Source organism: Hevea brasiliensis, chromosome 9 (genome assembly GCF_030052815.1).
Source record: "Hevea brasiliensis isolate MT/VB/25A 57/8 chromosome 9, ASM3005281v1, whole genome shotgun sequence".
Lineage (NCBI taxonomy): Eukaryota > Viridiplantae > Streptophyta > Magnoliopsida > Malpighiales > Euphorbiaceae > Hevea > Hevea brasiliensis.
In genome coordinates, this window is record NC_079501.1 from 4,382,814 (window position 1) to 4,397,976 (window position 15,163).

General features: G+C 33.6%; 1 protein-coding gene and 1 long non-coding RNA gene across 2 annotated transcripts; one reads left to right on the forward strand and one right to left on the reverse strand.

Moving 5' to 3' along the window:
* Window positions 1-3,443: 3,443 nt before the first annotated feature.
* On the reverse strand, window positions 3,444-4,904 carry LOC110640382 (homeobox-leucine zipper protein ATHB-12). The gene is made up of 2 exons (XM_021791671.2): window positions 4,338-4,904; window positions 3,444-4,236 (listed from the first exon to the last, which is right to left on the reverse strand). Exons 1-2 carry the CDS (start codon window positions 4,695-4,697, stop codon window positions 3,871-3,873), a joined length of 726 nt encoding a protein of 241 aa, XP_021647363.2. The 5' UTR covers window positions 4,698-4,904; the 3' UTR covers window positions 3,444-3,870.
* Window positions 4,905-12,678: 7,774 nt separating this feature from the next.
* On the forward strand, window positions 12,679-14,958 carry LOC131182957 (uncharacterized). The gene is made up of 2 exons (XR_009151111.1): window positions 12,679-13,194; window positions 13,298-14,958. It is a non-coding gene; the product is annotated as an uncharacterized LOC131182957 (long non-coding RNA).
* Window positions 14,959-15,163: the final 205 nt, after the last annotated feature.

Genomic DNA, 15,163 nt, shown 5'->3' on the forward strand with positions numbered 1-15,163 from the left:
CAATGCCAACATCATTAGCTACAAGCACATTGGAGGTTGAATTCATTAGTCAGTGGGGCAACAAAAGATAAGTTTTTAAAAAAAATCAGGGGAGATAAAATAATGTACGGGGGTTATAAACTGAAGAATTCAGACTCATGCTACGTATGCACAAGATTTTTATCATAGATAGACAGAAGAAAATAAATATTTCAAGAAGGTGAAGGAACTGCAGGCATAGTTATCAGAATCAGACCAAAGTGGTGGTTGAACTGTGTCCCATGGCTAAAATTGGCCCATGTATTAAAAGAGGAAAAAAAAAAAAAAAAAAAAAGAATGACCTAAATTAAACTCCACAATTTTTAATCAAAATGCATAATTTAACCCTCAAATTATAAACATCTATCCATTTTTATATATTTTGTATATATGTTATCTTATTTAGTTAATTTTGCAACTTATAAACTACATGTGTGTGAAAAAGCCCTAAATCTTTTTGAAGATGTAACCATAAGCCAAGTAGAATGGAGGAAAAGAATACAAATAGCCAACCCCAACTAGTTTGAGATTAACAGCTAATTGAGCTGAATTGAGTTGAGTGAGAGTGCATATAAGCAGCAGTTCAGTATTTGAACCATCTGTTGAATCTTAAAACTTTTATCTTCACAATTTTAATATCAGATTGGTTCTGATAATTACAAAACTGAACAGAACCTAAGGTTTCCATACCTGCCCCATGATTTATGGTGCAAAATTTTGAACTATAAGAAGGCAAATCATTCATGGAATGAGCTCAGTTGAAATAACAGCTTGAAAATAAATGAGAACAAATATAGAAGGGTAGGAAGTAGCAGTTGAATGAAAAAAAATAAGAGCAAAAATATGGTAGCATTTTATTTTTCATGTGTTGAAAATAGGCCATTTGATTCAAGTTGGGATGCTTTGAGGACAGAAGTGAAGCCACATAGGTTAAAAAACAAGATTGCAGAGATGTAAGAAAAAGGCAAATGAAAGCAGTAATTATTTTCTTGAGAATATTCTATTAATGCAAACTTATCCATGGAGATGGACTGTAAGATTACAACTATGAATTTAGAACAAAGTTATTTGAATCGGACAAGGAAACAGATATCAGCTATCAAACTCCTCAAATAAAACCTTAACAGAATATTAACTCTAATTGCAACAATTTCTTAAAGAAGATGATCCTTACCTCACAATATGTTAAACAAACTCCACTGGAAGCATAACGCGTTAGCATCTTTTGCATTCAGTCCAAATCCTCCATATTCATACAAAATCGTAGATGCGTAGATACATCTGGTAGCCCTTCCATATGAAGATATCAAGGAAACACTCCCACATGACACGACCTAAAATCATCAGGGAACAAAAGGAAGGAAAAAACAAAAAGAGTATTAATCATCCTTCAAGTTGGTAAGCAGTAAAATTACCAGGAGACTCTTATAATGTTCCAATTTCTATGTAAATGATGAAACAAACCAATTGTAACCTGATTTGCTTTGACTCTGTCAAGGAAATACCTAAATTAATACCAGTTTGTGAACCATCTCTCTACCATGCAAAAAACAGAATAAAAATGTAATCATCATACATTTATATCCTTGGAAGTCAGAATCGTATATGCCATGTTATAATCAGTCTTGTCTTGAACGTCGGATTGGTAATTAGAACCTTGGGCTTAGCATTGTAGATATTCAATGTTGATGGATATTAAGACACTAATATTGGCTGCGAATACTTCGGAACATATTCTCAAGTGGTGATTTTGATAAGCTTATAATCTAGAAAGTAAAAAACTACCATCATCAAAATAACACCTAAAATCATCTGAAATGATTCATCAAACCATAAAAACCATTAGCCTGTTATTGCCAATGACTTGAAGAATCCAAAAGCAGGACAGCCAAAGCCCAACTAAGTGTCAGTGTTCACTGACAGATTAAATGAAAAAGCTGATCTCAACCCCCTTTTTTTATTTAATAAATATCATCCCTCTCCCCTAACCCCCCAAATTGCATTCTTCAATTTTGTTAAGAGCACCACATTCCCCAAAAAGAGAATTCATTGGCATGCACTGCCGCAAAATAAATTAATCAATTTCCATTTACACATATGAGGGTTGAACTTTTCATTTAATTTGATAATAACAAGATTACTTTTTGTACAGCATAATAAAGCAACTCTATTGGCCATGAAACTGTTTCAAAGTTCACAATGCCATTTTTACATTCATAATGTACAAGGATAAGCATAAAAATCCATTGATTGAAACCAGTTAAGCAGTAGGTTGATGATAAAATACCCCATTAAAAATTCAAGAAAAAAAGATCAACACTGCAATGTTCGCTATAAAAAAAAGAAAAAGTCTTTTACACCAAAATGTCGCCTTCTCCCCCAACCAACCCCACACCCACACCAGCACCCCGCGTCCCGCCCGGCGGTAAAAAAAAAAAAAAAAAAAAAGAAACAGAATAAATTAGTAAGGGAGCAAAGGACAGTGAGAAATAGTGAAGTACCCTAGTGATCTTAACAAGCTGTCCCTCAAGTGCAGAAGCAAGGTCAGAATCAGGGAAGGAGCGAAGTAAGCGAAAAATAACATATTTATGCCTCCAATTAATTCTGTTCCAAGCTATGAAAGATATAACGAGAGCAGAGAGGAAGATAAGGAAAGAAAGAAGATAGGATTGTGGACCACAATCAGTATAAAAATAGAAACCGAAAGCCCACTCACGAACAGAGGCACTAGAATGCAGATTGCTATTCTCGGTATTGGGCTGCAGCTCTCGCTATTCTGCTCTCTCAACACCGCATTGGAGAGGTCGGTCAATAGTTGCTCACTTCCTCTCTCTCTCTCTCTCTCCCTTGCTCTTGCTTCCTTTGAGAGGCTCAAAAATACTTGCGCTCAGATTGGCGTTTTTCTCATTAAGCGACACCTCGTTTCTTGCGATCAAGATACTACACGGCGCCGTTTACAAAGTGAATAACGAAAGATGGAAGTGGGACCGACATTGACCAAGAGGCAAGAACTAAAGTGCGAAATTTATTAAGAAAGTGGGCCTTGTTAATTTAGTCCGACCATCTACGCCATCGACTCAAAAACAAGAAATCTCAACCGTCGGATACGCTTCCATACAGACAGCGATCAAGCATCGTGTCATTGAATTAATTCTTTAGGTTTTCATGGTTTCCATTCTATAATTTGCTGAATCAAACCATAGGTAGTTTCCATTCTTGTGATGCGTAGGGCGCAGTGAGCCACTGGATGAACAAACAAATTACAATGGAAGAACAGCCTGTCACTGTTAGGCATGTTTGGGACTATCATGTTCCCTATCTGTTTTTCTTAAATATCTTGAATCCTTCAATTTAGTTATTTTTGTTAATTAGTTGGATAATAATGGGTATGTATGAAACTTATATGGCAAAAAAAAAAAAAAAAAGACTCTGAACTGGATATCAGATAGCATATTACCAACATGATGTAAGTTGTAGCTAAACCAGTACATGTTTCAGTGTCTGAAGTAAAGTATTTGCGCAAGATTTCTCTCTCTCATGCTCTCTCAAATTCGCATAGAAACATCCACGTGTTAGCTTCCTCGACTCACTGGTAGTCAACTTCATTAATTTCAGGGCGGATTTGGAGAATTGATCAGATGACCATGGCAGCTTTTGCACGCGTGTGGAGTGGCAGTTTGTTCAGTTCCTGTTTGCTCCTATTCATTAAATTCCTCCTTCTATGCATTTCACTGAAATGTTGTTTTCTTTATGGTATCTCCCAATTCTGCCTCTCCAAATTTCTTGACTCTACCAGTAAAAAGATCATTTGCAAGTTTAGTCTATGCTTCGCTACTATAGTTTCCTTCACAATCAAGCCCAGAAATCCCACCACTGGCAACCACTGTTTGATTGATCGAAAAGGCCATTAGAGTCTAAACTCCCCCAATCTTCTTGTGATGTGGTCAATGATCCATCACCGGGTTCCACCATGCTCATAAGGTTGGGTTCTTCCTCTAACCCAAAATATCCAACCTTTATGCTACTGTCTTCATCTGAAACAACTCCCAATCGTTGTGATGATCTTTCAATTAATGACAAGCTGCGGTTCGCTTCTGAGTCACACTTTGTGGCCTCTCCATTCTCTGATTCACCTTCACTGCTATTCACAGCTACCCCCTCCCCACAACACTCGCCTTCCTCTCTTCGCTTCTGCAACTGATCAGTCAGTTTCTGCAACTGTCGAATTTTGGAGAACGCAAGTTAGATTATAGCTTATAATGATTAAAGAAACTATCTCATTGATTCTACCCAAGACTAGAAAATGTGTAGTTAAGTACCTGGATTGCCAACGCCTGCTTCTCATTCTTCAGAGTCTCAAACCTGGAAGCCAAGCTATTGTAATTGGCTAGTAGAATCCTATAGTCTCTTTCGAGCTGCTTGGACTTCCATCTAGCTCTCTTATTCTGAAACCATATTGCAACCTGTCGTGGCTGCAAACCAAGCTCTTTAGCAAGCTGCAGTTTCTTTCGAGGCTCAAGCCTTGATTCATTTTCAAACATGGACTCCAATGATTTAATCTGTTCATCACTGAACCTCCTCTTATTCTTGTTCTTCTTCTTTCTAGTGGTGGCGAGTGTGTCCATGGAGCTATAAGGCTCCTCTGTGGAAGGCGAATATTCTGCTTCATCAAACTTCATGTTGTTGGGATCTCTGCAGGAATTTTGAGTCCCTAATTAGAAGTGTGAAACTATTTATCGAATTACGACTTTGCGAGAGTGTTAGTACGGCTCCGCCTCTGAGTGAAATGATCTACTTGTTGCCCTTATATCCCGCTCCGTGCGGCCGGGTAGAGCTTTATGCGTATGGCAATTATCTTTTCAGTTTAACATTCTCATTTTTTTTTTTTTTTAATCAAGCTGCTATTTTTTTTAGAATTAATTTATTTTTCATTTTTGAATGAGGCTTCAGCCTACAGAAGAGCCTAGTTAGCCAATTCAAGCCGGCTTGTCTATTTGATTTCATGTCTTTACTATATTCACTACTAGGAATTTCCAATTTTCTCAACCTACGAATTTCTCATAAGCCACATATGTTTTTATAAATTATATAATAAATAATCAATTATTAAATATCAAAATATATATTCCAATAGTACCTACTCTAATTAATAATCAATTATTCTTCTCATATTATTGTCTAAATAAATATATCTAATTAAAAGAGATAAAAATTTATATTCAATCCTATCTTATGTCCATCTAATTTAAAGAAAAAAAAATCAATTGAATGTCCTGCCGACTAATCAAATATATAAAATGAATAGACATCCAAATAGCCCATGAATTAAAAATTTGCACCAATCAAATCAATTCACATATTTTGTGTGCCAGCATCATCAATTACATATGTAAATAAATAAAAATAGATTCATATATTAGTGTGTGTTCTCTCTCTTCTATAATTCTTACAATAATAATAATAATAAATTTTATTTATAAGTAACATAAACAAAAGTTAAATTTAAACTGTGTTTTTCTCTTATCTTTAAGAGTGTTGAAAAAATTAATAATTCAATATAATATTATAATAAATTTAAATTTTACCAAAATATTTTATGTCCCGTCAAAATTTCAATACCTTGTATTAATGAACACTTGCATAAATTTCATAATCTAAAATTTTTAATAATATTTTTATATTAATATATAGCACTATTATGAATGAAGTTATATATATTATTTATTACTTTACATATTATTTTGATTTCTAATTATATTATTTTGATATAATTTATTACTTTAACATTACATATAAAATACTATTAAACAAATGTTATTAATTAAAATTTAAATTTATTATAGTGTGAAATGATGAAAGATAGATAATTTAAAAAATTAAAAAAAAATGAAGCATATTTTTTTATTCATTATATCATTGAAAATATAAACCATATTAAAAATAAAAATTAATGTTAGTCATCAACTTAACCTTATTTTATTGCAACGTGAATCACGTGGCACTACCAAATCATTCATTTATTATTTCACAAAATGCTACATTTGATGCTATCAAAGTCTAGTTCAGGTATATTCTCTATGTAAATTGGAGAGGCAACCAATCCTAATCCTCATCATCTATTCGTCTTTCTAAACTGTGATATCGATCTATGTCTTTAGCGATCAATTACTGGGCCAATCTTTAGATAAGTATATTTTATTAACTTTCCGATCATAAAAGATGGTGAGCTTCGGTACTGTTGTAATTTATCTATGGACAAACGGTGGATGAGCCAAGGAAAAGCCGACTGGTGAGCCGCCACTGTCACGAGCACAGCCTCGACGTGCCCGACTTTTGTTCTCCACCAAACATCAATTAAAAAAAATTATTATTTTAAAGTGTCAAAATATATTAACAAATTAAATTAATAATAATTCCAGCCAATGAGAATAGTTGCCCAGTAGTTAGTATCTAGCAGCTGTAACGCGTCACCCAATAATATTTCGGCACCTGCAATGGGTCAAACCATAGAATCGCATTTTGTCGTCATTCTATTTTGGTTAGGTGGTAACGAAAGACGTGGCGGAAACTTCATGGTTCAACGTAGAAAGCTTGTTTAATAAGGGTAATAAGGGAGGACACGTGCCTATTGTTGCTTGAATAACGTAGCCTATAGAGAGTCGTGTGTGGGGACAGGTTTTGAATCTGAGGCCCCTGTCTTGTTGTGCTTTTTTGTATTCTGTCATCCATTGCCACGTTTTGCGGCTGCCTTTGTCTGTAATCCATTGATTTGCGAAACAAAATTCTGGATGTGCCAAGAACGTGAACCGTTGAATATCCATTGTGTATGAGATTGAACGGCTCACAATAATTTCCTTCTTAAAATCATATTTTACTAGACCAGGTTCACGAACAGGTTCGATTCATTGAGGGCAAAAACCGACCGACTTCATGGTTCAGTCTGTTATTAGTTTGGAAACGATTTCAATGCCAAATGATTTCAATTTGAAACGGGTTGAAAATGGTTTCGACTCAATCATAGGTATTATTAAGTTATAATAAATTTTGAGATATTATTTATAAATTAAATAATTTCATATCTACTTAAAAAAATAAAAAAATTAAATATAAATTTAATATAAATTTTAAGAAAATAAAAGAAAAAAATTTAAAAATCAAGCCTATTATCGTTGGAACCACTAATTTAAACAGGCTGATTTTGGCTAGTTTCAATAGATAAGGACCCTCAACCAACCTGCTAAACTCAATTTTAAAACTCGAAACCATTAGTTTGAGAAATTATTATGTACACTCAATATATATGTATCATCTCTTTATTAATATAAGCCTTACATCACCATAAATATGAAAAATTATTTTATTATATATAAGATAATATAATTTTTTAGTGCTCTAGACCTAATAACTAACCCATTAAATAAGGCAAATTTTGAATTTAATAGGAGCCATTCCTAATCCAGGTCTATATTTTACTATTTAAAAGTTGCATTGCATTTTATGAATCTTTATTCAAATTTCATTTATTGCATTTTTTAAGCCCTGCTTTCTTTTTCTATAATTGATCTAATGCCCTTATCAAATTTAAGTAGAAGGAAATTGTTATTGAAATGGTTTCTTATGAATTAAAATTTTAATTACAATTAATTAAAAAGCGTAATAAAAGAAAATGAGCAGCACAGGTGATGAATACAAGATGTGAGATTGATGCAGATACAATTCATTAAATTTGTTAGAAAAATCCCCACATATTTATAAATATATAAAATATTTTTTATAAAAATTAAAAGTAAATAAGAATAAATAGTATTTTTCAATTAGATGATTAAGTGTTAGTATTAATTAATAAATGACTTTAATTATGTAGAGAAATGATGATAGTTTTTACCATTTAGAATACTAGAATACGCCATTGGATTGATGTATAATGAAGTGCAGTAGCAGGGGGCTATGATTAACCCTTCTTCCGTCTGGGAAAGCAATGGAACAATAGACCAATCGAAGCGAGCAAAGTCCGCGATAAGCATATCATCAAAGATAAACAAGGGGGGATGCTTAGAAGGACAAATAAAAGAGCAAGTTGCCACATTAGCTCAAGAAATGTCCAATACAAGCTACAGAGATTGTCTATATGAAGGGGATGGATTTGAACTTTGTACAAGTTGGATGTAATTAGTGGGTCAATTTGGCTACGTAGATTTTGAGGAGTTAAGGGATTAAATCGCAGTCATAGTCACAAAATTTTGTCGGCTTTTGAGTTCCTATAAACATGTAACTTGCTTATCATGTTAAATGGAGCTTTGGAAGGAATAAAACGTTAACAATATATAATGTAATATATTCATAAATTGTCCTATTAATGATTACTTAGTCTCGCCTGATTAGATCGCACGCATCTTCTTAGGAATTACGATGCAACGTGTGAGAAATGGAAAACTGTTGGGCTGTAGGCCAGCCAGAGACGCATCAACAACTTAACAATCATTGCACCACTTGGGCCTTCCTTCGACAAATTCCAATCCACAGACGACACAAGGTCCAGTGCTTCAAGCTTATCTTATCCCTTCAATACAAATGGCTAAATACGTGGTTACTCTTATTTGAAATTAATCTATTGAAAGATCTAAATTAAAATCGGAATCTATATTGCACCCAAACTTTTTAAAATCATAATATAATTAAATATAAATTAATCATTTCACTTATTGTTTACTTACTGTACTCTAAATCTTATTAACCTCTTTTAAGTTTTCATAAAATAAAAAAGTAATGTTCAATAAAATAACTATCATAAATGAAAATTTAGAATACGGTTAATAAAATTTAAAATATAATCAATAGCAAATGAGACCATTTTTTACTTTTTTTTTTTCATAAGTCATCAGTAATATGGTTAATTTATTTTTAATTATTATAATTTTTAACATTTTTGTAAGTTTAGATTACGATTTTCATTTAGGTATTGAATAGGTTACATTCTATAGAGTATAATAATATAAATTATAATTTAACTTAAGATATATATATATATATATATATATATATATATATATATATATATAAATTATAAATTGGTTAAAAATTTTAAATAATTTATATGTAATTACGAATTACTAAAACATATCATATTAAATTATATAAAAGTATTATTTTATATAAAATTATAGACCATAATGTAAAAATTAAAAAAAAAAGTAATAAAGCATATCATTTGTTATTAATTATTTTTTACATATTATTTTTATAAAATATATAGTTATTTAAATATAAATTTTAGACGTTTAAAATACAAAGATTAATATGCAATTTTTAACATATATGAGAGACTAATTTATAAACTACCCTTAAAAAAAAAAAAAAAAAGGATCAAGTACGAGCACGTCTTGTGTGGAATGTGGGCCTGATTCAGTGGGCCTCCAACAGCAAAAAATAGCAGTTTTTAACAAATAGAAAGGGGCCTCAAGTGGAACTGCAAGTCAGAAGGTTTCCTGTTATAGGCTTTTTTTTTTTTTTTTTTTAATTAACTATTCTAAAAAGAAATTGAGTCTGGATTTTGGACTCATATATCATTATTCATTATCTCAACTCTGTGCCCATTGAAATAAACTCAGTCGTTTTATTCTCTCATCAATGTGAAAAGAAGTTTGCCTAAACCTTACCTAAAACTGAAAGTGGAAATCAATGATAATTTAAGCTATGAAATGAAATGCTCTTATGCTTAATTATATATTATAAATATGTTATAAATGATCTTGTACTTTTTTTTTTTTTTTACCTGACCATTTTACCTCAGTGTGTGACCATGGCAGAGACCAGGACTCCAAGCTCAAATCAAAATAAGAGGACCAGAAAATGCAGCAACCGCAAAGAAGATAGGGGTCGAAATAAATTCAAATTAATAAACAAACAAACGGGGTCTTACTGTGTCACTTTCACTAATTACAATGCTACAATAGATAGCTACAGGTTTTAGGTGGCAAAAAAGTCTTCTCCCAGTACAAGTATTAATTTAAAAAATTTTAACAATTATGTGTAATATAATAATTTTAATATCATCATTAATTTTAATACAATTATTCAAAACATACCTCCAAAGATTGCTTAGCCTTTTAATTCCTTCTTTCAAATGCTCTACACCCATGTAACGATATATGGCACGTGACCATGCATTTTGAGGAACAGGGGATGGTGCTGAGCTAGTGAAAAAGGCTGCCCCTGATTATTAATTAATGAACTTAAAATTTGAAAACAAGAAAGCAGAACATTAATTGCAGGATAAAATCACCATTTTCTTGGGTTTTGTCGTAAAATAAATGTATATATACATATACAAATTTGAAGCGTCGACAACCTGGTTTGCAGATGCAGGGGATTTGACATTGACGTGTTGTTCCTATCCCACTTTCTCTCTCTGTCTATGTAGACACAATTTTCAAGACTGTGAGGCGTTGAAATCTGGAGCCAGTGTCGTCCTCTCCGTTTGTCACTCTGATGTACAGTGGAGAGAGATGATGGTGGTGGTAGAGAGGAGGTGATAGCTTAGCATGGCAGCACAACTTACGGGCACCAACCTCATATGAAAACAAAGCGTCTTCTGTTTCATGCTCTCTCATCAATTCCCAATCAACATTCCAGATATGTATACAGTTGCGGGTAATAGGATGGTTGTAATGAGATGGATAATCTCTCTGCAATGTTTCTAAAACCTCACTTAATTAGCTGCCTCTAAATTGCACATGCCTAATTATTCTATCATCATTTATTACCATTAAATTTCATGGCTATGTGTATTCGAAAATGAAGGCCGTGCCCAGTCTCTCTGGACCCCAAAGAAAGAAGATGACCCATTTTAATAAACCAAACACATCATTATCTCAGAGGCACATCTTGTTTCGATCCCTTGCTCCGATCTTAATTGCTCTCTTGCTTGCCCAGCATAAGTAGCCAAAGATGGTGCTGGCTATGACAACGATCCATGCATTTTGGTGATCCCTGAATCAATTGTTAAAATAAATATAGTAGATGAATTGAAGGGGCTCTATTTTTTGGTATGCTCAGACCCACAGTAAAAAAAAGTTATTGCATGAAAAGTATTTGTGGAGTCCTATTCAGAAAAAATAAATAAATATATATATTTTTTGAAAATTAGCATGAACATAAATTCATAATCTTTCAATTGGAAAATGGGAAGAAATTCGAAGTGGATTAAAAGAAAAAAAAAAAAAACGCAGGCATTTTGACCCAAGAAATTCAGAGAAGAGTCGCCGAGGAATTGGGATGGGTAAAAAGGCCAAGTGAAAAGGAAAGCGTGGACCCCTGTATGTGTCGGTCATCGCCTCGAATTCCTCGCCCCTGCCTAAAAGTGACACGGCAGACGAGGTTCCAATAATATATTAAAAAAAGTTGAATTTTATTATTATTTATTATATAAATTTTTAATTTTAATAATTATATTTATTAATATCTAAGATTTTTTTAGATAAATTAACATCTAAGATTTTATTCTATCAAATGTAATAATTTTTTTTTGCATCCTTTCCAATAAACTTCTTAAATTAAATTTTTTATTATTATATTACCAATAATTTTCCTTTTTCTCATATATTTTCTTCTTCTATCTCTCTCTTATTATCTCTCTCCCTCCCATTTTTATCTCTTCCATAAGAAAAAAAAATCACAACCAATAGACCATTATGAAATTAACTAGAATCTAATAATAGATATGAAATTAACAAAAAAAATATCATAGACCTAGAAACAAGAAAATGTGAGTGAAGGAGCTGAGTCTCCTCCAAGATTGCAAGCATTGAGTTGTCATTGACGTGATAAATTTTTTGTTTGTTAAATATCAACGACATCACAAACCTGCTTGCTCTCAGCCTCCCACTGTCTTATTACTCTTCCAACCATTAATGTTATGTGTCGTGTTTGCCCCATCAATTGCAATGTAGTTACAACCTCGCCTTCAAATGCGATATCCAGTTGAAATGACAGTGGGTGGTAGGAAAGTGAGTTGCGAGATAAAGGGCGATGCGAGTTTAGAAAAATGGTGGCCTATGAGCGAGACAAGATTAAGTCACAAGAACATAGGCATAAGTAGATGTGTGAGGGGAGAACGAGATTGGAGATGGGGGGAGACGATGAAGGGCAGAAAACAGTAAATAATCTAAATAAGGGTATTTTGGTCTTTTGATGATAAAAAAAAACTTTAAAAATGAATGAAATGATTATAAAAAGTAAAAACATAATAAATAGGGATTCCATTATCGGGCAGCTCAATAACTCAACCACTCCTCTGACTCAATTCTAGGCGCCCTTTACTTTGATTCCTTTTCTATTAAATTATTTATTGTTATTACACAATAAATTAAATATTACAGCTTTTTGTATCGTGGTACATTCTCACCATCCTACGGTCCATAATGTGTCTCGATTTCTAGGTTACGTAGTACATGGACACGGCAGTTCGTGTGTGATGACACAATCAGCCATCAGACCTAAAATCTAATGGCGGGTTTCTTTCCTGTACACGGAGTCAATCCCGTACGAGGTGTTACCATCATAGTCATCTAGGAAATCAAACGGTGGAAATGGATTTTAGCGCATGTATATACATGCTATCATGTGTACATGAGGCAGAGAGAGTGGGTGCATGGGGTCGTGGTCATTTCTGGAACTGAAAAACCAGCTGGTAGGGTCGGGTCTGCACATATCTTTTGTCTTTTTTAACGTTTGCTTTCCACTCTTCTTACTACTCTTCTTATAACCCGCGTGCGATATCATTCCCTTCATCATCTCCTCATGATCACCAAAATCTCTCTCTCTCTCTCTCTCTCTCTCCCCTCTCCCTCTCGCTCTCAACCCCCTTGAAGATAGGCGAGACTCTTGGGGGATAAAGAGATAAGAAACGAGCCCAAGAAATACACACGCCCACGCACTAAATTCATCTCTCTTTCTCTGGAATGAATTCGAAGGAAGCTTCTCTTTTGAGGGGAATGTTGTCTGGCTCGAGGACTCTCTTTTGATCCATTTTTTCTCAAATTATATATATCCATAGATCTGATCTAGGGCATATATGGATGTAGAAAGTAGATTGATCATCAGCTAGTGTCGTCGGACCAGGCTTCATTCCCCCCAATTAATGCTTCCATCCTGATTTTTCAAGGCCTGCACGTAAAGGTTTGGTTTTCTACAAATTCCTTTATTCCTTTTCTCTAATTTGTTATATTGGTCTTTTTTTGGGAAACATCGACAGGTCTAGATCATGGTTTTTCATTTTTAGGCGAATCAAGATTGTTAGACCTTTGCAGATTGGTGTAATGATGAAGTGTTTGACCATCCACTTTGAATAAAAGTTTCATCATTATCCTCTTTTTATTTTTCTTTTTCCTGTTGTTGCGATGATGGTGTTTTTTGTCAGCCTTTTTCTAGTTCTTCATTATGCAGATTTCTCTCATGATGGCTTCCAGTATCTGATCTGTTCGTTTCTGGTACCTTCAGATCTGGCTTTCAACTGTGGTAAAAGTTCTATGCTTCTCCTCCTCCTCCTTCTTTTAATGCTGCTCTTTCATGCTCTAATCTCAAAATAAATCTTTTAGAAAAGGCATAACCTGGGGGAAGATGTACTAGCAGGAAAGCGATTCCCTTCCCGTTCTCTATTTCTGTCATTATTTGAAAAGTCGCTTGATTTTGTAGATTTTATTAGTGTAGAAGTATACATAAATACTTTATATCTTTTTTTATATATATATAGAAACATTTTTAGTAGATGCCACTGTGGTGCTTGGCGCTTGGTATACATGTAATATATATGAAAAGTTTTGTGATGCTTCTATCATTTGTTTATCTGCTTCTGCTCTAAGCAAGTACTTCTGTTTTTCTCTATAGACCAAGTTGAATAGTTGAACATTATAGGATCATTTGATTTGCATGCCATTAATATTGGTGATGGACCTCCATTATTAAGGACATTGGTTTTGTCCTATTGATTTACTCTTTTCTTTCTTTGAGTTGGGTATTAGACCATTGTGTTTATACATGTGAGGACAACGACGTCTGCGTCTCATTAAGGGAACCCCACAAGTCTTGGCTTTGTTATCTCCTTGTTTAAACCCTAATTCATTCCAAAGATGATTTGTTTGTAATAAATTTGGAAACTTAAATTCTAGATTGGTTTCAGAACTTCCACTTTTGTCTCTTCATTTGAGTTGGTATTATTAGTATGAGAATCATTTTGATAAATATGGGCACTAATGAAATTCACTTGAACAGCCAGCCAAATGTTGTCCACTTGATATTGTGAGTTGAAACAGCAGGTTTCTATGTGAAGTGTCCATGCTCATCAATGGATTGATTGATAATGATGGGTGAAATGGAACGTTTGATTGATTTACAGAGAAAACATTGTGCAACTAAAGCACATGCTTAAGCAGTGAGGTTTTTTCTACTTTTGTGCTTTCTCGTTGTACATTTGAGAGGGTTAGTGATAAACCCATTGGATCAACAAGTGTTTTCAGTAGTGGTTGGTGATTAATATACTATCTGCACTTCTGAAATTTTTTTATGGGAATTGAAAGGGAAAACATATATCCCGAATGAATGTAATGAGAGCAGTAGTTGATTTGAAAGATGGGCAAAATAGTGGTCTAGTTTCCATGCTCTCTAGGGCATAGGCGACACATCTTCTTGCCCCCAACCTCCCTTCCTTCTTCTTGCTCTTCCTCACACACAGATTTCCACAGTGCATCTGTGTGACAAGGAAAGGAATAGCATTGAATATAGGTTTCTGTGTATTCCTTCCCATCCTGTTCATATATGGAAAGCAGGTTTGGAATCTAGGAAGCATCTGTCATTTTTATAATTTCATTTCTAATGCACCTTCACATTATTCAGAACAATGTTGATGCTATATTAATTAAAAGGGTAAGGTTGTTTTAGCTTTTACCTATTTGTTGTTGAAATGGGTTTGTATATGAATGCACATCGTAAAGAAGCGCTTTTTGGGAATTGAAACTTTTTGACCTTTGCAAAGCATAAAGTAAACCACTTTCTGTTTTGCCTTTTTATCCATGATTATTTGCTTTTTTACCCATTGATTTTACAGAGACAAAGACTTAATTAAAAGAGGTCGGAGTTTGGCACATGTTGA